The 26,215-nt window shown below is 36.1% G+C and overlaps 1 protein-coding gene across 3 annotated transcripts in view; it reads right to left on the reverse strand.

Moving 5' to 3' along the window:
- Positions 1–26,215, reverse strand: part of esrrb (estrogen-related receptor beta) — a 115,395-nt gene that overhangs the window by 43,821 nt on the left and 45,359 nt on the right. For all 3 annotated transcript variants that reach the window (XM_077238533.1, XM_077238532.1, XM_077238531.1), the window contains exons 2-3: positions 16,111–16,532; positions 5,800–5,916 (exon numbers count right to left, since the gene is read on the reverse strand). In XM_077238533.1, coding sequence (XP_077094648.1) covers positions 5,800–5,916; positions 16,111–16,519 — 526 coding nt within the window. In that variant the 5' untranslated portion in view covers positions 16,520–16,532. The remainder of the gene's footprint in view (positions 1–5,799; positions 5,917–16,110; positions 16,533–26,215) is intronic.

A 26,215-nucleotide genomic window follows, 5' to 3' on the forward strand; every position in this document is an offset into this window, starting at 1 on the left:
CAAGATGGTCCCTTTCCCCTCCATCCTCCCCACCACCACCAGGACGGTCCCTTTCCATACCTCTGGGGGGTCAGCTGCGCCCCTGCCTTCTTTCTCAGGCAGGAAATGCTTTATAAATATTTGCCTGCTGGGCCGTTAATAAACACCTGCTTTGTTATATCATTCTATCTCCCGAGTCTTTCTGGTAGAACAGCATTTATTTGAAATAGAATATTTCACTACATTATAAATGTCTTTACTGTTTTTTTTGATCAATTTAATGTGTTCTTGATGAAGAAAAGTATTAATATCTTTTATAGAAAATGAATATGTACGAAAAGATATATTCTTAAAAAATAATTCTACATTAACAGAACGACTAAAGTGTTAATGCTAATGTGTTAGTACAATTAAAATAGTCAAATGCATGTTATGTTTAAATTGTTGTAGTCTAATTAATTTTTATTATTATGTAAACAGAAGAAATACAACTCAATTTTGCACATCAGTCATCACACGACGTAACTAATGCTTAATAACCCTTATCTCTCCATTAGAGGTTTTTCTCTGCTGATGGCAGAGGAGAGATTGTGTTATGTATAGTTTTATTCTGGTGAGATGTTTGAGTGCGTGCCCTTCGCTGGTCTGCGGCCGGGATGGTTATACACTGAAGGTAGATATCGTGAAGTAGATATGGTGAAGTAGACAAGATGAAGTAGATATGGTGAAGTACACGAGGTGAAGTAGATATTTTGAAGTAGACGAGGTGAAGTAGATACGGTGAAGTCGACGAGGTAAAGTAGATATGGTGAAGTAGGTACGGTAAATTAGACGAGGTGAAGTATGGTGAAGTAGGTACAGTAAATTAGACGAGGTGAAGGAGATATGGTGAAGTAAACAAGATGAAGTAGATATTGTGAAGTAGACGAGGTGAAGTAGACAAGATGAAGTAGATATGATGAAGTAGACGAGGTGAAGTAGATATGCTGAAGTGGACAAGGTGAAGTAGACAAGGGTGAAGTACACATGGTGAAGTAGACGAGGGTGAAATACATATGGTGAAGTAGACGAAGTGAAGGAGATATGGTGAAGTAGTTGAGGGTGAAGTACACATGGTGAAGTAGACGAGGGTGAAATACATATGGTGAAGTAGACGAGGTGAAGTAGATATGGTGAAGTAGACGAGGGTAAAGTACATACTGTATGGTGAAGTAGACGAGATGAAGTAGATATGGTGAAGTATATATGGTGAAGTAGACGAGGTGTAGTAGATATGGTGAAGTAGACGAGGTGAAGTAGATATGGTGAAGTAGACAAGGTGAAGTAGATATGGTGAAGTAGACGAGGTGAAGTAGATATGGTGAAGTAGATATGGTGAAGTAGATATGGCGAAGTAGACGAGGTGAAGTAGATATGGTGAAGCAGACATGTTGAAGTAGATATGGTGAAGTAGATATGGTGAAGTAGATATGGTGAGGTAGATATGGAGAAGTAGATATGGTGAAGTAGACAAGGTAAAGTAGATATGGTGAAGTAGATATGGTGAAGCAGACATTTTGAAGTAGATATGGTGAAGTAGATATGGTGAAGTAGATATGGTGAATTAGATATGGTTAAGTAGATGAGGTGAAGTAGATGAGGTGAAGTAGATATGGTGAAGTAGATATGGTGAAGTAGACGAGGTGAAGTAGATATGGTGAAGCAGACATTTTGAAGTAGATATGGTGAAGTAGATATGGTGAAGTAGATATGGTGAATTAGATATGGTTAAGTAGATGAGGTGAAGTAGATGAGGTGAAGTAGATATGGTGAATTAGATATGGTTAAGTATATGAGGTGAAGTAGATATGGTGAAGTAGATATGGTGAAGTAGACGAGGTGAAGTAGATATGGTGAAGCAGACATTTTGAAGTAGATATGGTGAAGTAGATATGGTGAAGTAGATATGGTTGAGTAGATGAGGTGAAGTAGATATGGGGAAGTAGATATGGTGAAGTAGATGAGGTGAAGTAGACAAGGTGAAGTAGATATGGTGAAGTAGACGTGGACAGACGTGGACAGACGTGACCCTCTGAGTCTCATCTGCTTCTCTCCTTGAAGAGCCTGATTGATCTGGCGCTCACGTAGCGTCGCGACCGGGACACACATTGACCTTGCCATCGAGGAGAGACGCGGGACGACAACTGGATGACTTCACACATAGTCATATTCATTTGTGAAATGTATGAACATATTTTCATAATGTTGGAAAAGCTGGTTAAACTGGATTGTGCAACACAGCGGTTTGACTTCGAGGACGTTCAGTAACTTGTGGACTGAAATGATCTTATATGAGGAGCAGAGAACAAACCCAGCCTGTAGAAATGTGCACATACTGTATTACAAGTCATATTTTCATTGCTGTTTGTGGTTGTCCTTATTGACTAGTTGTTATATTACATCATATCATATTATATTATATTTCATGATAATATATATATATATATATATATATATATATATATATATATATATATATATATATATATATATATATATATATATCAGGGTTATTCTCTTGCCAAAATATTTTAATTAATTCAAAATTAAATAAATCTTAACTAAAAGCATAAAAATAAAATGTAATTCAAAATATTAACAAAAATTATAATATGAATGAGACTAAAGTAATCCTATATTAAATATACCATCATATGTTATACTATAGTAGAATGCTTCATTCTGATTGGTTGACAAATGTTTCGAAGTTTCTATTCATCAAATAACCCAGAGTTTTGTAAAATAAATAAATTGTATTTTAGGTTTTCCACAAAAATCTAAATCAGCACACCTGTTTTCAACATTGATAATAATCATAAATGTTTCTTGAGCACTAAATCATCATATTCGAATGATTTCTGAAGGATCATGTGACACTGAAGACTGGAGTAATGATGCTGAAAATTCAGCTTTGATCACAGGAATAAATTACATTTTCACATATATACACATACTAATATGTTTTCCCAGTTTTTACTGTATATTTGATCCAGTAAACGCAGTTTTGATGAGCAGAAGACACACGCACAGATGTCAGTGTTTCAGTCTTCTCCTCCATCTTAGTGTTTAATCTCCATCTTTTACCTCGACACAGGTGATTCATATCTGACAATCTCTCCCAATTTTCTGGGCTCTTATTCCTCCAGATAATATATTTGCATTAATTTTTCATCAGCTAGTAATGCGATTCATTCTCGGTGTCTCGTGCAGAGGAGAGATTGCGTTACTTCATTGAGCTCCACACAGACAGAAGCGCTTTCACAGGCACAGATGGATTGTGGGTAAAACACACCATTACAGACCTGTTTTAACTCCAGTACACATGCTCTTATGTTACTACGCCAAACACATTAGCCGACATGAGTTTTCTTACATTCTTAAATCAAGATGCTTTTATTTTTGACAGGCAAAATGACATTAGATATTAATTCTTGCTTTTAAATTTGAAAATTAAGTGAGTTTATGCTATAAACAATACCAACGGAATAAAATGGTGACCGCGGCAACACTAACACAGGAATGGTGCACCCTGTGCCAGTGAAGCACTCACCTTCTCGCCCTCAACTGACCGTCAGACAAACAAACACAAACAGAAATTTGGTTGCTGTGAAAACAGCAGTTGAGAGCTTAAAGCTCGCGATCACCGCTGCACTCGCGCTGTAACCACCGACACCAGGAGAGACTTCCCAAAGAAGCGCCGACACACTCGCTCGTTGTACAACAACACTCTTCAGATCCAGACATGAAGCTCGGCTCCGAAGCGAAAGGCAAACGGTGCGTGCATCCACTTCCGTATTTATACCCGCGATGCAAATCTCGCACGCCAATGTGTATTGGCTTGTTCAATAGTACTCGAAGACGATAGGCTCCCTAGCGTGATCCCATTTCAGTCGGCGTCGACTACGTCCGACGTTATCGACTGAAAGGGAACAATTTACAAGATCCCATTAGCTAATATTAGTTAATGTATTAACTAACAACATTTGTATGAATCAAAAATACAACTATTCATGTAAGCTGTGGTTCATTAAATAATGTCAACAGATACAACTTTTGATTTTAATAATGTAGGCCTATTAGCAAATGTTGAAATTAACATTAAGTAAGATTAATAAATGCTTCTGAATTATTTTTCATTGTTAGTTCATTTTAACTAATTGAATTATGACAAATAAAACCTTATTGTAAAGTGTTTCCATAAAAATGAAAAAAAAAAAAAAAATCGAAAGGGAAAACAAGTTTTATTTTCCCTACCTCATTGGCAGATATTTCCTCTTGCTTTCAGCTTAAACTCACTTCATTTTAATACATTTGAAGCCATTTTGCTTCTCCAGTAAATGCATCTTGATTTAACAACAAGAGTGAGAGTTTAAACAAGAGCGAGAAAATCACATTTTGCATTGTAATAACATGCAAAAAAAAAAAAGGAAAGGATAAGGAAGATAGGAAGAAATATCTGTGAGTGCATTTGACTGTCACCGATTTCCCACATGACAGGCCTTTAAAAAAAGCATCCACAGGAAGAGAGCTGAGATGTTCGGAAAACATTTAGCGGATCAATACGTCGGGGAGCGAGTGTGTGCTCTGGGACACGAGCCTTTCCAGCCGGAATACTGTTACACCTCTATCAGTTAGACAGACGGGTCGAGCGCTTCAGCATATCCCTGTGTCTCTCTGCCTCGGCTCCAGCACGGCTCTGACACGGGCCACCGGAGCGCCAGCCAACTACATCTACGGCTCTGACACGGTGTGTGTGTGTGTCTCTGGCAGGAGCTGAACTTGAGCGCTGATGTGTGTTTGAGCAGATATAGGTGCTCTGGAAAGATGCTTCGCAGCATGTGACTGAGAAATGGCAATGGGAAGTGACATGAGACCCAATGAACGGTGGAACACTTCACACATGTACATCAATGTGTTTCTCAAGAACTGCTGAAGACAAACGAGCTTGAAATCATCTGCAAAAACATCGTATGTTGTCTGGGTTACGTTTTTTTTACGTTTTGTGTGGTTTTGTTCATGGCAGTGTTTTTATTGTTAACTAAAACTATTCAAATATATTTATAATATATATATATATATATATATATATATATATATATATATATATATATACATTTTTTTTTTTTTATTTTTTTTTTTTTTTATATAAACACTGAGAAAATATAAAGTGACAAATGTTGCCTTGAAATAAAATTACAACAAAAAACGTAACTGAAATAAAATAAATTTAAGTTGAAGTACTGAAATTACTAAAACGTAAAAAATAATGAATTAAAGCTAAACACACACACACACACACACACACACACACACACACACACACACACACACACACACACATACACACATACACACATAACCCTAACCCTCTAAACAAATAAAAATGAGTTATTAAAATTACAAAAAAAAGTTATTCATTGAAGTTGAAGTACTAAAATTACTAAAACATAAACATATAACATTTATAAAACATTTAAGTTAATGTTAAAATGAATATTACATTAAATATTATTACCAGATATAACGTTTTAATTGTAATAATGTAATAGTCAATGTTAAAGTTAATGCTAACTAACAATTTGTATAGTAATGAATGAAACCTTATTGTAAAGTGTTACCGTTTATATTGTTTAAAGTAACAAAATATTTGTAAATGATTTTAGTAAAATAACTATAATAGCCCTGGAACGGAAATTGCTATAAAAGATCAGCATGAAGAACGAGCCGATGGGCCCTTTCACAAACATGCGTTTCTTCGAAGCTGCATCTGTCTCTCCTCACCTTCCTTCAGCATGCCCACTTTCAGACACTTCATGAAGCGGCACGCCTGACACGACTTGCGTCTTCGTTTGGTGATCTCGCACTCATTGGTGGCCGGACAGCTGTACTCGATGTTACCTGGAGAAACACGAAGAAAAGACAGCGTGAGGCCAGAAATAACCCAACCAAAACAAGCTAATGCAGGAGAGTTTTACAACACCGCACTGCATCCATCAAAGCCATCAAAAGAACACTCTATAAATCACTTTATTTATAAAATCATCTTTTACTCAATTTGATAAATTGCTTGTGGCCGCGAGACACTACAGAACAGGGACAGCGTGTGCTGGAAGATGAAGAAACATGAGGCAACAAAACAGATGAGACAGGATTCCAAACTAAAGCTTCTATTCAAATCACACCTCGCCAGATTACATTCGCATTTTCAGCAGCTTCACGTATCGCCGTAGCCAAACCCGCTATTTACATAGAGTATATAACCAGCTACTGATACATTATTCAAGCTGAGCACTTCAGCGCTTGATACCTGCACAATAAAAGAGCCGTTTGAGTCGCATTGTGAGAGTAACAATAGGCAAAGTGCTTGATATACTCGGCCATTCTGCTTGTGTCCATGTACATTTAACTGCGCAAGGCATTTCAATTAGGACATGTATGGGTAATGGCAGGAGAGAAGCCTAAATGCAGAGTGACAGTCGGCTACTGCGCTCTTGTTCTCCTGCGAGTGTGTGGTTTGAATGTCTATGCGCTCGCTCAATTTATTCAGGCTTGTCTTGATCGGTGTGGTGAGTAAAAACCCTGTACAGCGGAGGAAAATAACACAGAGTACAGGACGCCACCGGGATTCACCAGGAAAAGAACAACATCTCTGTACAACAGTGTCGATGATTGTGTATCTTTTAAAGTGACCATGAAATCAATTATTTATTTCTTTTTGGAATATTGCAGTGCTTATCATAAATGATTTATTGGTGCACATCATTATTGTTTGTAAAAATCCTAAATCAGAATAAGTCTCATCTCTTCTCTGATGACGAGGGCGGGGCTATAACCTGTCACTTACATGAGATCAGCCAATAGCAAACAGCAACAATCCAATCAATTCCTCACAGACACAATCAAGCCCCGCCCACATTTGCTATCGTTCCAGAAGTGTTTCACTCGATATACGGCACAATAGAGAAAAGACCAGCGCAAATCCCCTTTCATGACAACTTTAAATCATAAAGCTTTAATTTTATATGGAAAGCTACAGGAAGGACAGCCGCTTCTCCTTTGTTGACAACAGCTTTATAAGGTTTATAAGCACTTCTCATTACAAGTTTGGGAAGATGGTCGGTGCATGTTGTGTTTTCAAATGCACAGTGCATATATTTATTGCTGAGCTTTTGGTGCAACGTGGCAAAATTAAATGGGTTATTTCTGGCAGTACAGTTGCATTTTCGGTCTTCTTATTCATGATAACTGTGTTTCAACTCCATTAGTGTAAACGTAACTGTTCAATGTTCTGCTGTCTCTCTATTTAACAATGTTCCTTCAAAACCCCTCACTGATTTTGTGCTCATTTTCATGGAAGCTACAGAATAACAAAATAAAAAATTATTATTTTTAAAAAAACTAAAGTTCATTAAATAAGAATAACAAAATAACAAAATAAAAAAGGTAATTGTGACTTTTTATCAAATAATTCAGACTTTTATCCTGTAAATGTGAGTTTATATTTGACAATTTTGAGGAAAAATGCCTGAATTGTTACCTTTTTTATTTTGTTCTTCTGTAGAGGACACAAGCTTCCATAATTATCAAATTATATATACACTGTATAACACAAAATATTAGTGGTTGACTGCTTTTTTAAAGGCCGATGCTGATATCTTAGAGAACCGATATACATGATATCACAATATTTAATTATAAGATAATAAATAACGTGCTGCAATAGCCTTTATATTTACTCAACATAATATTTGCTAAATTACAAATGAATAATTTGAAAATGGATCAGTATGGAGAAAATTACTTGAATTTGAAAATGGATAAGTATGGAGGATTACTTGAATTTGATGAAAAAATAAACCTGTAAAATAATCAGGCTTTGAATATAAACCTCTTTTAATTAATTACATTATAGTAGTTTGCACAGTTGCCCTTTATTTTAGCACTTACTGTGAACTTGATAATATAAGGTAACTACATGGGTTAAGGTTAGGTTTAGGGGTAGGATCAGGGTTTTACCTAGTTATTACCCAATTATTGTAATAAACATAATAAGTACATAGTATGTACATGGAGAACAGGACGGTAAAATAAAGGGTAACGCTTCATTTTACAGTCCTGTTTCCCATGTACATACTATGTATATTATAGTAATTACAATAACTGGGTAATAACTAGGTACTAACCCTGAACCTACCCCTAAACCTACCCTTAACCCATGTACTTACCTTATATTACCCAGTACTTTCTAGGTAAGTACACTGTAAGTACTGTACTGTAAAATGAAGCGTTTCCAAATAAAGTGCTACCGTTTTCACAAATAAAGAAACTGTTGGGAGATCCTGTGCATCTGCACTGTCAAAATAATCGTCCCATTTACTACACATATCAGCCAAACTAGATAACTAATAAATGCCAAACTGGATAACTAATAAATGGCAAATATCTTGGAAATATATTGACTGACTACTTGTCAAGTCAACTCAGGATTATTTCTATAGCGCTGAATACAATACAGATTGTTTCAAAGCAGCTTCCCAGTGATAAACAGCAAAATAACAGTGTTAATGTTGTTAAATTCATTAATTATGAAACAAATACAAATTCAGCTGTAAAGCGGCTTCACAGAAGACAATAGTGTAATTATTCAGATCAGTTGAACTACTTTTTACCTGCTGTAAACCTTTCTTAAAAAGTTTCTCAGGAACAAATCTTATGAATTATTTATGCCTTTATTTATTGCAATGGATTAGTAGAGATAACGTGCAGTTGATGCAGTTCTACTGTAAAGATATGAATGAACAGGTCAGTAGCCTCATATATAGAGCGAGTAGATTATCAGCGTTCTTCTGCTTTCTGAAATATTCCACAAACGCTTCCATCCCCCATTCCCAACTTATGCAATTATGTTAACATTATTGCACAGATCAAGCGGATGGTCCCAAGATGTATTAAATAATTAGAAATTCACCATTTTATCTGGGTTATACAAATCAGTATGCAAATGTAGCAGATCTCTTTGGGTTTGTGTAAATAAAGGTGTGAAAATGAGTGTGATAAAGTCTGATTGTGCCTCATCCTGTTTTCCCATTTGTTGTCACAAGCAACTAAACACCTCTAATCAAACACATTTCCTGTGCGTTTTGACTCGTGCATTGGTTTTCCCACAGATAGAATGAGCAGAGACTCATCCCTCCTTTATCCTATCATATTTTCTGGAGAAGGAAAGGCTGAAACTTCCTATTCTGGGATGCGTCCCTGTGGGATCATTACGGCAGGATCCGTCTTGAATTGCAGTGTTGGTAAGCGTATCCCGGCTGTCTGATTGGCCCGTTCCACCGGGAGACTGATGGCTCTGATTCCCTCTGAAATACACTTCTCGTCTCACATACACACACACCTTCGGCTCTCGACATCAGGCCTGGTCCACTTCACAGCTTCTTCAGGCCTCTTCTGTCTGGACCCGTCTGAATAAGCTGCGATGTGGACCAGGCCTTATTTGGGTTATATATTGTGAACTAGGCCTTAGTGAATGACATGTAAAGCGAACAACCATAGTTGAAACTGGCAGAATTGTTGAATATTCAGGTTATTCAATCAAGAATATCCATTGCTGCACAATTTGATGTAAAAACTAAATTGTGATTTTTCCGATAAAAATTTAAATTGCAATTTAAAATGGGCAAAAATTGCTTTTGTGCATATTACTATTGGAATGTTTTACTGTAAAAAAAAAATATATATTCATTATAATGAAAAAAATATATATAATAACATTCATTGAATATTGCAGTGTTTATTCTAAATGATTTATCAGTCCACATCATTATTGTTCTAAGAATCTAGAATCAGAATAAGTTCCTCTTGCAGCATCTCTTCTCTTCTCTGATGATGAGGGCGGGGCTATAACCTGTCACTCATATGAGATCAGCCAATAGCAAACCACAACCATCCAATCAATTCCTCACAGACACAATCAAGCCCCGCCCACATTTGTTCTTGTTCGGAAGCGCTTCACTCGATATACGGCACAATAGAGAAAAGACCAGCGCAATTTCATGACGGATTTAAATCATAAAGCTTTAATTTTATATGGAAAGCTACAGGAAGGAAAGCCGCTTCTCTTTTGTTGACAGAAGCTTTTTAAGGTTTATAAGCACTTCTCATTACAAGTTTGGGAAGATGGTCGGTGCATGTTGTGTTTTCAAATGCACATTATAAGCATCCAAATCGGCAGCGTTTACTGTGAATCGAGCCACTCGGAGACACTGAAAACACCAGATCATGATCTGCTCAGGTGTAAATAAACAAAGAGCCGCGCTTCACACTGAAACACACAGTGCATATATTTATTTTAAATTAAATCATAGCCTTTGCACTTTGATAACCACACTAAGCAATATCAAGATTTTGGATTTATTCTGATTAATCATGCAGCCATAACTGTAAATGGTCCAGAAATGTATTGTCAAAAATCTCATATCATGTAAAGATTTTGTTTGTAAACAAGAGGCAACACTTAGAAATGATGCAATACGGAAGACGGACACGCAATCGCTTCAGTTTCAGAATGGATCTACTTTAGAAGTCCTATAAAAGTTATATTTTTAAAATAAAAGTCTTGGGATTGGAGAAGACATATAAAGTCTGTTTTTTTTAACCTTCTCGACATTAATCTGCTTTAATTTCTTTGATGGTATTTCAGGACCGGTGCCAGGCCATGGTTTAGGGAGAGACTCGGGTCAAGTAAGTAAATTACAGTAAAATGGAAGGTCTTCCTCATCAAAATCTAAACTGACTTGTACAGGCCTACTGTCAGACTCCATTACTTCATAGAAGAAAGAGATGGAGATTCACACAACTTTACACCTGTGTTGAGACTGGGCTCGGGGGTGTTTGGGTCACGGTGGTCTTGAGTGGAGATGACATGAACTCAGAACAGCTTTGACTGAGGGAACTATCACCATGTGTTGCTTTCAGTGTTGAGTCGAGTATCTTGAGTTACGCAATCAGATTACAATTTACTTTTTCAAATAACTAGTAAAGTAACGCATTACTTGTAAAACAAAATATCTGAGTTACTTTTTCAAATAAGCAACGCAACTTTGTTTTCCCATGTATTGACTGACAGCTCTCCTGTCCTCATGTTGAGACAAATAGAAGTGCAGAGGCGTTGTGTGTGAACATGATGGTTAATGTAATTCTAGACTAAATGTGAGCATGCATTTATTCATCTCAATTGCACAAAAAAAGTGAGATTCAATATTACTCAAAATGAATAAAATCAGTGAAATGCAGAATCAGAATAGTCAAGTCAAGTCAAGTCAAGTCACCTTTATTCATATAGCGCTTTTTACAATGCAGATTGTTTCAAAGCAGCTTTACAGAGATAACAGGAAAATAATGTTGTAATAATATTGTTAAATATAAAATTAAATGTCCCCAACTAAGCAAGCCAAAAGCCAATGGCAACAAAGGCGACATATCATATATTTCTTCTTGCATAGAATACTATGCAAACCTCCAATAACTAAAAATGTAAAATAAACATACATTTGTATGCATTTAATCTTACTTTATGGCAATTGTTGCTTCTGACCTTCGATGATTCAGTTAAACCATAAGCAAACATGACTATAGTTGTTTTTTTTTTTTATTGGTAAAGTAAGTGTTAAACTTTTTTCTCCTGCATCTATTCTTCTGTTATCCAGAACAGCACAGCTGAAAGTTTTGTTTACTGTTGTTCTACTGAACACGCGTGAATTTGCACTTCCTTACTATTTCACTTTTGGTGTGAGAGGGTCTTTACATTTGCCCAAAAATATACCTTTTATGTTATAAAAAAACAGGTGAAAAAAAGTAACGCAATTAGTTACTTTTGAAGGGAGTAACGCAATATTGTAATCAGGGCTCGACATTAAGCCTTTTCATGTGCTTGTCCTTTTGGACAAGTAAATCTGCCCGAGTAATTCAGTTAGAAAAAAACATATTTTTGTTAGCTGGTTTATTGTATAAGTCTCACAATATTTATTTATAGAGTTTTTTTCTGAACTTTTCCTGTTATCCCTTTCAGACCGAATGTCTGTTGGATCATAGAAACCCTCAACCTCAACCCGGTTATTTACTTACTTAATCACATCTAATCCACATCTCTCATGTCTCTTTACTTGTCTTCTTCTGTCAAAAGCTCAGCGTCTGCCCTATTCTTCCTCCTCTCGTTGTCTCAACCTGCCCTTGTCTCTTTCTGCCTAAAATTCTCCCTCGTTCTTCCCGAGCCTTTCGTCTGCTTATTATGCCATTAGTCGTCCGGCTCTTGCACGAGACAAAAACCAGTCCCTCTTCAATCTAAAGAAAGTCCTCTCTTTCTTTCCCTCCTTCCTGAAATTACCCGGCGACGCGTGCCTGCGTTTCTAATTGCACCGGTCGTCCCCGGAGACAAGCCCCTCCCCCCGGCATAATGAAAAGCCTCGGCCTTAATTACTCCTGCTGAACGCTGATTGTTATTGACAAAACTCCTGTGGCTCGGACAAACGGCTCGAGATTAGCTCCATTACAGGCAGCGCTCCAAGAGGATCAACACAGCGATAGAGGAGGGCAATCGCCATCTGACAATACAACCACGCTTTCTTTCTTTCTTTCTTTTCTTGTAACTCTCCTCTTCTTAATTCTGCTCATTCGTTCGAGTGTCTCGTCGCAAACGCTGTGTTTTTTTTAAGCCTGACTCTAAATATGTGACTTGAGGTACGCCGCTCGTGTTTCGTCAACAGTGAGCGCAAATAGCAGCGTTTTTGGACGAGTTGTGATTGTTTGCCTTCACAAAAGGTACATAGACTGTTTAAAGCCGATACAAGCGGTCCTGAAAGCGAGTGTTTAAACACCTGACGGCATGAGAGTTTGGGGATTTTGAGAGTGATCTCTTGTTTTTGTCACTGATGGGCAGAAATCTGTCATAATTCATGCTGAAGATGAACACATACAGTAGGGCTTTAAACACGTACGTGAAATAATAAAACAGTTTATTGAACCTTAGGTAAAGTCTAAAAAAAAAAGTTTGCAAGTTTTGTTGAGTATCATATACTGCACACACACACACACACACACACACGCACACGCACGCCCACACACGTGGCTCCTCTTGTCTGTATCAGTTCACTCTGACTCTGTGATGCTGTTCGTCTGTTGTGACCCTAAACATCTCGATTCACGACAGAATCCTCTGCGTTACAGTGACAACTCACAACAGACTCACAGAACGCACTATATTCATACACAGGAATAACTCGTCTGTCCGCACTCTGCTTTCAATGAAACGTGTCTGTTCATTTTTTCCCTCTTGAAAGCAGTTAAAAAGTTGTATTAGTAGCAAGTAAAACTTCCAACCATCCATTTTGGAACAGTGTTACTTTAGCATCGAGATATTCTTATAGTTTTTATAAATAGTTTGAATATAATAGTTTTTACTTTTATATTTTCCATTTTAATTTTAGTTATTGTTTTAGTAAATTTGTTGTGTTTTATGTCATTTTTTATCTTTTATACTTTTTTTAAATCATGTCTATATAGATTTGATTAATTTTTTATTTCCGTTTTAGTTTTATTTATCTGAAATTCAATGAAATTGTAAAAAAAAAAAAAAAAAAATATATATATATATATATATATATATATATATATATATATATATTTGTTTTGTTTTTGTTAACCTTTTACCAAACAACTTTTTTTTTTTTAAGGCTTATGTTATAGTAAACTATAATAACCCTGCTGAGTAGAGACTGAATTTCGACACACTGAGTCGACACACATTTCTGCTACATTTGACTTCTTATTATACAGCCGTTCGCAGAAACCACCATGCTATTGTCTGATTTTGTTCTTGTTTTGGTAAAACATGAATCTAGTCTTTGGTATTTTGGTAAACCTGTCCCTAAACTGCATGTGAAAACAAGCCTAAAGACCCGTTCACAACAAGGACAATAACTATAACGATAAAGAAATAGATCTCAAAATAATTTTCACAACACAGTTTTGTTTTAGTAGCAAGTAAAACATCCATCCATTTTGGCACAGTGTTACTTTAGCATCGAGATTCTATTATAGTTTTTACTTTTATATTTTCCATTTTAATTGTAGTTATTGTTTCAGTAACTTCAGTAAATTTCAATAATTATAAAGATAAAGATATAGCTCGAAAAATCATTTTCACAGCATTTTTTCCCCTCTGCTGATGAACGTAAAACATCATCAACATCTGCTAAAAACATCGACAGCCAATCAGAAACCATCCTGCGTTAAAGAACTCGAACATTTAAAGCAACAGAAGACAAAACTGCAGCGCATGCAAAGAATAAACAGATCGATATCGTCCACTGGTGTAGATAATAATAAAGTTATCAATATAATTATATTTATAGCTATAGTTCTTTACAGTGCTTTACATGTCAGTCAAATGGTCTCTTTCTGTAAAATAGGTCCAAATTAAGACACAATATGACTTATAGTCAAGATCTGCTTTGGTTTGTCCACTCCTACTGTGCTGTAGTGAGAAGAGTTGGCTATTTCATCCGCTCTGGTCAGTGTGGTCATCTGATCATATGTCTCTGTAACAGTAAACCTCGTATAGGCGATCAAATGGATTGATTACTAAAACGTCACCGCTGGCGCCAAACCATACATTACCACGACCATGTCATGATGATACGTCAATAAGAGCATCATCATTTTATTGACTACTGGCCATTCATAGTTCATCGTTTCTCATCGTGTCAGTTCATAGTGAAATATTAGATTGACTTCTCATCATGACCGTTCGCAAAGACCCGCTCCCTTTAGTTACAGTTCCTACATCATGTTCTCTACATTGATACAAAAATACATTGCGAAGCAAAGAGACTAACAACCTGCTGACAGACAGGATAGAGCAGGTTACTTTTGATAAGAAACAAAGTCTCAACTTTCAAATTTGGTAATTTTTTATAGACATTTAAAGAATAAATACAGTTTTGTGGCTCTTTAATGTGTCGTAACAGATCGCTGCCTCAGTTTAAGCTCCTCATGAACCGATCATTTTGTTTCCTTCTAGTTCATTTATAGCATCAAATAAACATGAATGATCATCAGAAGGAATGTTGTTTCAAACGTGGAAAGTACACATTTCAAATCCACCGACGTTAATATACTAACTCTGCTGACTGCTTTGTCGCAATTAAGACAGAGCCCTGAGATATAAAGTCAGAAACGTGTGATATAAACTCACAATTGCGTTTTAAAAAGTCTGAATTGTGTGATATAAAGTCAGAATCGCTTCATATAAAGTTGCAATTGCGTGTTATAAAGTCAGAATTGCGAGATATAAACTCACAATTGCGTTTTAAAAAGTCTGAATTGTGTGATATAAACTCACAATTGCATGTTATAAAGTCAGAATTGTGTGATATAAACTCACAACTGTGTGTTATAAGTCAGAATTGCGAGATATAAAATCACAATTGCGTGTTATAAAGTCAGAATTGCGAGATATAAAATCACAATTGCGTGATATAACTCACAATTGTGTGTTATTAAGTCAATTGCGAGATATAAAATCACAATTGCGTGATATAAACTCACAACTGCGTGTTATAAAGTCAATTACGAGATATAAAATCACAATTGCGTGTTATAAAGTCAGAATTGTGGGATATAAAATCACAATTGCGTGATATAAACTCACAATCGCGTGTTATAAAGTCAATTGCGGGATATAAAATCAAAATTGCGTGATATAAACTCACAATTGCGTGTTATAAAGTCAATTGCGAGATATAAAATCACAATTGCGTGATATAAACTCACAATTGCGTGTTATAAAGTCAATTGCGAGATATAAAATCACAATTGCATGTTATAAAGTCAGGATTGCGAGATATGAAATCACAATTGCGAGATATAAAGTTAGAATTGCGAGGTATAAACTCATGTTATAATGTCAGAATTGCGATAAAAATTACAGAAATAGACCAAAATGCGCAATTACGATTGTTCAGCTCACCTGTCAATCAAATTCCCTGCGAAGGGTGAATTACATACAGCAAAGAGTGCATGCAGATAGCCTACCTTGTATTGTTCTCTTGAAGAAGGCCTTGCAGGCTTCGCAGGAGGCAACGCCATAGTGATACCCGGACGCGATGTCTCCACACACCAGGCACAGGCGTTTAGGGATGGAGTTGAGCATGTACTCGCACTTGATGGAGGCGGGGTCGTCGAGCAGCGAGCTAGAACAGTCCTCATATCGCTTTCGGCAGGCGCTCCCCCCCGCGCCCAGTGGCCCGCCCGACGTGAACATGGGCGGAGAGTCCAGGCCGTTGGAGTGGCTGTTGATGGCGCTGGCGTAGCCGCCGCTAGCGTCCGAGTGTGCGCCGGGACTGGGGTGGCTGGCCGTGTCCACCAGAGACGACGGACTGGAGGGCTCAGTCTTAATATAGGAGCCACAGCTGGACGTCATGTGCCGCTCCTCAGCGGCCATCCTGGTCAGCAGCCTGGAGGACACACACACACACATGAGAGGGGGACGGCCAGCGTGCAAAAACACAAGTGTGATGCCAGATCAGTTTCAGTAAACAAGCCGTCAGCAGTGACCCAACAAAATCCAATTCATTGAGTGCCCAGACAGCAACATAGTGTCAGCCCAGATCCGGCCCACATCCGGGCCGTGTGGAATCCACATGTAGCAGATGTGGGCCAACACTATGTTGCTTTCTGGGTGCATAAGAATAGGGGGTGTGTTTCCCGAAAGCATCGTTAGCTAACTAAGGTTGCAAGTTCCATTGTTATCATCAGTTCAACGAGTCTATGTTTCCCGAAACCATCGTTCCAACGAACATTTGCAAACAGCATCGCAGAGTTGTGTGTTTGGATCTCAGATCTCGACCTGTGGTTAGAAGCAGAGTTTCTAGTTTGCATGACATGTGGACTCTATAAATCCTGATCTTGAGCAGGATAATCAAGCTGACATTCAGTACAATCTATATCTTTTATTTAGAATACATACAAATGTAATTTATGTTTTTTAGTTTGTCAAGAGATTTAAAGCGTTGTTTTTGAAGAGTGCGCATGTGTGAACGTGATCTAGTGCGTAAGAACGAGGCTATGATTGAATCTGGAAATAAAGCAAAATAACTGAGATAAATGAGAAATAGTCCTCAGATGCTGTGTCCGTAATTTATATCAAAACATCTAGAATTAATTTGATCTCAAACAAATTCATTAAAAGAAGTTATAACTCCACCACCTGCGTGACATTAACCAACGTGGTTGAGCAACCACTTTGTGAGAATGTAGTTTTGGGAAACAGTTGTAACTAAGTAGTTGATTTATGCAACGATGCATCGTACCATGGTAATAAAGCAGCGAGTTACGATGCATCGCAAGATGCACCTAAACGATGATTGTTAAATGGGATTATTTTGGGACTATAATGATCCCAGACAGCAATATAGTGTCGGCCCAGATCTGGTACGTGTGGAATCCATGTGCACCAGATGTGGGCCGGATCTGGGCCGACAATATTTTAATGTCACTTAATATTCAACAAATTTTTTGATTAACACATTATATGAGAACTGAACTGAGCTGGACGATGACATCACTGTTTTCTCCAGAGCAGCTATATATATGAATGAACTAAATTGATAACTTTTTTCAACAAAAATGAACCATCACTGAACTTACTTATGTTATGCTGAACCATGACGCTATTTTCCTCTAGATCTGAATCAGAAATTAAAGAGCTCATGCATTTAAAGTGGCAGACGACAGAAAAAAACAGATTTTTTTCAGATATTGTGCGTTGTTATGGACGCTAATACTGTTATTTTTATCTTTATTCATTATTCATTTTTCTTTAGTCATTATTCATTGTGTGAATGGCCTTTAATAGGGATGCACTATATATCGGCCACCATATCGGTATCAACCGACATATGTACACTTTTAATGTTATCGCTATCGGCCGGATGATACAACTTGGCCGATATATTAAAGCCGATAAATAATGGATTATTTCCTTTAGCTGAGACACTTCAGATGCGCACTGTTCAACATGAGGGTTTCGAACTGCTTAAAATATGATTGAAATCACTTAAAAAAATAAGATAAAAATACAGTAAAGTGCAACATGTGCAGTCTGTGTTTAGGACATGGATTTTAATGGTGAGACTTTCGTTCTTGTAATCAGGCTCTCAAAAATTATATAAAAATTAGGATTTAGATTTATCGGCCAATATATAGGTTATCAGTTTTTCAAAAATAAAGAATTATCAGTATCGGCCAAAGATCTGAATCGGTGCATGCCTAGCCTTTAATCATAAATGTTGTCATTTTAGAATTTTCTTTTTATATTATCACACTTTCACGTAAGCATGAATAAAGGGAATGTCAATTCATATCCAGGGTTTATTGTCTAGTTTCTTGATTTATTATATTTATCATATACATTTGATAAGTATAATATATGATAAAAAAAAATGTTAACAGAGTTTTCATAATATAGATTTACTCTCCACATTATGAACACTGCAAAAAGCTTTTTTTTTCAAAAGAAAAAACAGTGACTAATATTAATTCCGATAATTTCTAAATATGTTTTTCTGGTTGCACTTTATTTTAAAGTATGTGCACTCACATGCTCTTACAGTGTTCTTAAATAAGAAAATACTGGGTAATATAAGGACACTACATGGATTTAGGGCTAGTACCCAGTTAGTACAGAAATTACTGTAATAAGTATGTAGTATGTACATGCGTAACAGGACTGTAAAATAAAGTGCAACAGCTTTTTCTATCATAGCGCAGATTTATTCAGCAACAACAATCTCAAACATTATAGTTGAGATTCATGTTTGGTTTATTCAAGTTTTTAAGAAGGTTTGCCTAAACAAACAGCGCAAACAGCCTTGTGATAAATAACAAATAAAAACAATATTTCCGGGATAAATAACCAGTGGGCCAATACTGTTGAATTAATTGAGAAATTGTGATTGTGATTAAAATATTATTCATTGTGCAATCCTATGAAAGAATATTAATTTTGAATATGGTCCTGATAAAAAATAAAAAAAACAATATCGCACAAAAATATCGGAGAATAGTTGCCGAAAAATCAATTATTTCAAGCCATAACAATCCGAAGCAAGTTTGGCAACACTTGAAGCCTTTATGTAGATATAGATATTTTCATAATCTGCATTGTAATGCATTATATCTTTTCATAAATAATTGTAACCAAAGTTAAAATTAACACATTCTTTGTTGCATCTGGAATCTGTTGTTTGTCATGTTTTTAAATGCAGTATTTCTAAAGGTGTAACAATTATTATAATAGCATTATAAATGCATTAAAATACTTCTATCAAGTAAAGTGATAGTCTTCAAGTAAAGTGTTCTGCAGCCACAGAAAACCTCTCGACTCTTACAGGCAGCGTACAGGCAGAACTGGTCAAACACACACACGCAAACACACAGCCTGGTTTACTTCAGCCCGTCCTACACACACTGAACGTCACAGGGGTCACGATGGGGTCAGACACACAGCGATTTTAGGGGTCACGACGGGGTCACACACAGCTGTTTTGGGGTCATGACGGGGTCACACACAGCTGTTTCAGGGGTCACGAGGGGGTCACTCACAGCTGTTTCAGGGGTCACGACGGGTAACACACACAGCTGTTTCAGGGGTCACGAGGGGGTAACTCACAGCTGTTTCAGGGGTCACGACGGGTAACACACACAGCTGTTTCAGGGGTCACGACGGGGTCACACACAGCTGTTTTAGGGGTCACTACGGGGTCACACACAGCTGTTTCAGGGATCACGACGGGGTCACACACAGCTGTTTCAGGGGTCACGACGGATCCACCAGCATTAATAAACCGAAGCTTCCCTTAATCCCATACAAATCAACTCTGACCATTACACTGAACACCTGCACTGTTTGTATACTATATCACTGAGAGTTTATTAATATTTTGAATTATTATTTTTATTTTAAAAAATGTCAATGTACTATAAAGAAATATAATAATTTTTTACTTTTATTTTTTGTTCTCATTTGAATTTTAAAATATTTAAAAATCTTCAATCTTATAATCACCTTTAATTTTTTTAAATAAAATCATAATAAATGTTTTATTTAGCTTCACCTTTGTTTAACATGTAATAACTCCATATGGCAGATTTTTATATGTACGTGAAATAATCAGTATGTATTACTTTTAGTATCACTGAGATACTAATATAAGTTTTTATAAATATTTGAATTAGTTTTTACTTTTACATTTTAGTTCAAGTTTTAGTATTTTTGTTGTTTTTGTCATTTTAAATATGTCTATAGTTTTTTTTTCAGTTTTAGTTTAAGTTGAATAAGCTTTAAGTTTTAATGAAGATAGCTGAGTATTTTTATATATTTTATTTCAGATAAAGTTTATTTTATTTAAAGTAACACAAATGCTCTAAATGCTTTTTGTCCTCCATTTAAAGAAACGTAAGTAAATAATAAACTGAGCTCAAACTGAAGATACGAGCACGAGTAGGCAGACAGCTGCTCCTCTGACTGATTTAATTGTAAGTGCGGATGACGCTGGGTTCAAGGTCAAGGGTTGAAGGTCACCCTTATTTTCTCGCGCTGGTTTCCCATGGCCGTGGAGACGGGGTCGCCGTGTCAAATGAAATCTCATCGCAGCGTTTCACCGTCTCTAGTGTCATGTTTATTCAACGGTATATTCCACCTCTGGAACATCACAGAAAGGTTAACGGCTGAAATAAATAATACAAAATAGCTCCTTGTTAAAACACTGACCTTGTGGAAAAAAGGCCCCTGTCTGAGAGCGTGTGATGGCTGTGTCCCGGACACTGATGGATATTAGAGAGAAATCCCAAACTAAGTGCCACAGGCCCGTAAAAATGAGTAAATGACAAGACTTGCAGTCGAAGTGTAAGAATGACTGATCTGAGCGATTCATGCTGATACAGTTCAGACTCGCTGAAGAAAACATCTCAGTCTCAGAAGACAATAACACCGCCAGTTTATCTAGAATACTTTATTTTTTGGAAGAACATGCTGATTCAGTTCAGACTTCATGTGATGAAAAGAATGTGAAATATTCAGTGCATTAAAACAACTAAACATTATCACAATGATACATGTTTTTAATCACTGTATATAAATTAATAGCTAGAAAAATGTCTCAATTCTTATATGCGTCAACTGTTATATATATATATATATATATATATATATATATATATATATATATATATATAAACACACATATACATAAAACAGTTGAAGCATACTGTATAAGAATTGATACATTTTTCTAGCTATAAATAAATATATTAGGAAACACTTTACAGTAAGGTTTCATTTGTTCACATTAGTTGACTACATTAGTTCACATGAACTATAGATGAAGAATACTTCTATAGCATTTATTAATTTGAGTTAAAGTTAATAAATTATTAACTAACAAATTATTAATAAATTATAACTAATAAATTATTAAAACCAAAAGTTGCATCTGTTAATATTATTTCATGAACCACAGCTGTGTTTTTATTAACTAATGTTAACAGAGATTATACTGTAACAAATGTATTGCTCATTATTAGTTGGAACCTTATTGTAAAGTGTTAACATAATTTATAATATAATAAAAATATAATAATAAATGGTCAAAAAAGCTCACACTTTAGTTTAAGGTCAAATTCTCACTATTAAGTATTAACTACTGCTTAATAATAGTTAGTAAGGAAGTTGTTAAGTTTATGTATTGTGTGATTAAGGGATGTAGAATATGATCATGCAGAATAAGGCATTAATATGTGCTTTATAAGAACTAATAAACAGCCAATATACCAGTGATATGCAACTATTAATAGTAAGAATTGGACCCTAAACTAAAGTGTTACCAAAATATTCAAGTCTAGTAAATCTTCACAGTTGACAGTTGTATTTTGCATGCAGACAGTAGAGATGAAGCCGCACATTATATTATCTGTTTGTTTAATCACTTTTTTAACCTGGCAGGAGAAACTAAAGCTGCTGAAGATGGGAGACTGTTTCTGTGTCTCATTCATTCATTATCAGAGTCAAACCATACGCAGATACATGCACACACACACCTTTCTGCACATTCATTTGATTTATTAACAGCCATATATTAGAAACAGTTGCATACAGGGCAATTCCATTTAGGCTTTATTCAGAAACTTCAAGGGGAGCTTAACCCCGGGTCAAAGGTCACGATGAAGGGGACACTTAGCATAATTGCATAAATGTCTGAATGGCTCTATGTTCATATATAAAACATGCGCTCAGCAGAATCTCTCCAGCAGTGGGAACCACCATCAGATTCATATACGCTCCTGTTCTGATATTTCACTAAATATGACTGTTCATAAACATTAATGACTCTGGCTCAGTTTTCAAATCCAAGTAACAATTGCAAATCTTTAAAGATTCCATAAACGATAAACCAAAACATCAAAATACCTTCCTTGTTAATTCATGTTAAAAAATAAAACCTTACTGTAAAGTGTTGTACTTTTTTTTGCTTTTTACATTTGTTTTTAATAGTTCATTTCCAACGATTCAGTGAGTCATTAGACCGAGTTTTGAATCATGAGAGTTTTTGACTGATTCATTAAAGGAATTTTTCTTTGGTGAATCAATTAGTGCGCAACCAGAGAAAACACAATCATTGCTTTAGGGCTGGGTATCGTAACAAAATGTTCGATACCAATACCGATACCGATACCTTGACTGCGATACCGGTTCCTGAACGATACTTTTTTCGATACCAATTTTATGAAAGTTTTAACAATATAACATTACCTAATTTTATTTTTTCAGTTTGTTGACTTTTTGCATTCATATTGAGTCTGTAAAAAAGCACCAATGCTAAAGTTTTCTATGTTTCCTAATAATTTAACGACATGTATTCTTTACTTCAATGAGCTCATTGTTTCTGCCTTAACTTAATGCATTGTTTAACATTGAAACTGAATGAAAATTAAATGAAATGCATTACACACAGTCACCCCTGATAACAGAACACTCTAAATTGTAATTTAGACACATGCATTTTCTGTAAAGCTGCTTTGAAACGCTATGTATTGTGAAAAATGCTATTCAAATAAATGTGAATTGAATTAAATATAGGCTACTGGAGTGCGGGATATATTCCTCGCGCTCAGCACACATGAAGCTTGCGCAAAGCACTGGCAGAAGTAGCCTAATGATTATGGATGTGTCAGGAAACAATAGCAAGGATATATTTTAATTGTTTATTAATGAACAAGTGTTTACTGAGTGTGTTGGCTGCAAAGATGATTATGGCGATGCTGACTCGTCATTCCTGCAGTAACGTTAGTGAACGCGCGCGCACCTATGGATTAGGTAACAAAAACTATTTATTTCTAATTGTTTCGTTTAATAGTAGACATATTTTGACCGTATATATGACTATTTCTCATGCCTGTGAGGCAAGTATCCTATACGCTGAGTTTCGGTTCATTTGTGACGCGCTCCAGTTCTTGCAGTCGAAGACGGATAAACTTTCTACTCTCATATCTGTTCGCTTTTAAGTGCCTTATCAGATTTACCGTGTTGCCAGTCTTGGCAGCAATTATCTTGTCGAAAATATTGCATCGCGTGCATAGGTAGGTACACTTTTGATAATTTACACATATTTTCTATCTATCTGGGTTGGGACGCTTACACACACACACACACACACACACACACAGACACACTACAGCCTCACGTGCGACGAGCCAAGTCTCTGGGCAGCCGCGTAAACTAGTGTTTTTCCGCCACAGCCAATCATGCTGCATGTTTATTGTTTCACTGACGTTGACGAGATTAACCACTTAGGTACCGAAACTTGGTACCGAAAAACAAGACATGTTTCGATACTCGGTAGTATCGATGCAATTCGGTCGGTACCTAAAAAGTACCGAACTCGGTACCCAGCCCTAGCTTTATAGCATTCATGTTATTTTGTGTGATTTAGTCTTTCTCTATCGTCGCATTGAACTCCAATAAAGCCAATTGTTGTGGAGCAGATTCATAACGCTGTAGAAAAACCCAGGAAAACACTCGATTCTGGTTCCAGTGAGAAATACAATTGAATTTTATCATTTGAAAACGCAGGCGATGTACTGTAATGCTTATTGATATCAGTCAGTTTCTGCCCACGAGGACCCTCTCGTTCCTCGGGATGATCCCGCTCACGTCTGCTTTTGTTCCCGCTCAACCCATTTAAATTCATGCTGAGCATCATGTTCAGTTTGGGTCTAATCTGATAATCTGATTCCAGCGGGTCGGTCATACTAACAGAATTTCATCCGCTGTAATATAATTGCACTCGGGCCGCAGCGCTGGACTGGAGTTAGCCTGAAGATCTCGCAGAAGAGCCAGAGTTTAACAGAGTATACACCTGAGAGAGACACTTCTGCTTCACAGTGCCTGAACACACAGATCTGCTCAACCACAATCAACCAGGAGTGTGTTTCCCGTACAACGCTGTAACTCGCTGCTTCACTATCATAGTGCGATGCATCGTTGAAGAAATCAACTAGCTATCTACGACTGTTTCCCGAAAAATATTGTCACAAAGTGATCGTTCAAATACGTTGGTTAATGACGTCACTAACTTGGTGGAGTAATAACTACTGTTAATGAATCTGTTTGAGATCGAATTAATGCTGGATGGTTTGCTATAGATTACGGACACAGCATCTGAGGACTATTTCAAATTTTTCTCAGTTATTTTGCTTTAATTCCAGATTCAATCATAGCCTCGTTCTTACGCACTAGATCACGTTCACACATGCACACTCTTCAAAAGCAACGCTTTAAATCTCTTGACAAACTAAAAGACATAAATTACATTTGTATGTATTCTGAATAAAAGATATAGATTGTACTGATTGTCAGCTTGCTTATTTTGCTCAAGATCAGGATTTATAGAGTCCACATGTCATGCAAACTAGAAACTCTTCTAACCACAGGTCGAGATCTGTGAGATCCAGCAGTTCGAAATCCCGACTCGTTGAACTGCAGATAAAGACAGAACTTCTGACCATGTCTAGCGATGCTTCTCGGAAACACAGCCCAGAGCGGTAAAGACACCATGAAATCAAAATGGACCATTTTTATGATTTTATGGAATATTTAACATTTATTCTAAATGATTTATCTGTGCTCATCATTATTATTTTAATGATCTTGAATCAGAATAAGTTCCTCTTGCAACATCTCTTCTCTTCTCTGATGACGAGGGCGGGGCTATAACCTGTCACTCACATGAGATCAGCCAATAGCAAACCACACCCATCCAACCAGCCAATCAATTCCCCAGTAACAAAATCAAGCCCCGCCCACATCTGTTCTTGTTCCAGAAGCGTTTCACTCGATATACGGCACAAAAGGTTACAGCAATACACCTATTTGAACCTCCAAACTATGTCTATAAATATATGTGGATTTATACCATAAACATATATTACTCAGATCTATCCTGAAAACTTTGGGTTTACTTAAAAAATGAAAAAAAAAATAATAATAATAATTTCTAGTAAATAATGACAATGAATTGGCAAGTAATGCTTTGAATTAAACATGAAATTTAAAGTTACACTGAAACACTAAACGAATATTTATTGTAAAATATACTATAATAATCTTTATTTTTAAAATTATAAAAAAGGTTTGTAGATATAAAGCTGTAAATATAGAGTATTGGAGAATGTTTTACAAGGAAATACTATTTCAAAATTTCTGAAATTCTGAAAAACAGTTAATTCAATGTTACTTGCTGTTTCTTAGTAATAACTTAGTAAAATGTGTTATTTTCCTTCAGTTGCTACACTTTATTTTCAGTGTATATCAATAATTTTCTTACATTGCCATTCAAAATCTGGGGTCTGTATTTTTTATTTTATTTTTTTAGGAAGGAAAAATACTTTTATTCATCAATGATATAAACATATGTGACAGTAAATACATTTATAATGTCACTAAATATTATATTTAAAATAAATGCTGTTCTTTGGAACTTTCTATTCATCAGAAAATCCTGAAAAATAAAATATGAATATTTTCCACAAAAATATGAAACTGTTTTCAACATTGATAATAATCAAAAATGTTTCTTGAGCA

The sequence above is a fragment of the Siphateles boraxobius genome, unplaced genomic scaffold (assembly GCF_051911475.1).
Source record: "Siphateles boraxobius isolate OS27281-9 unplaced genomic scaffold, OSU_SipBor_1 22, whole genome shotgun sequence".
Lineage (NCBI taxonomy): Eukaryota > Metazoa > Chordata > Actinopteri > Cypriniformes > Leuciscidae > Siphateles > Siphateles boraxobius.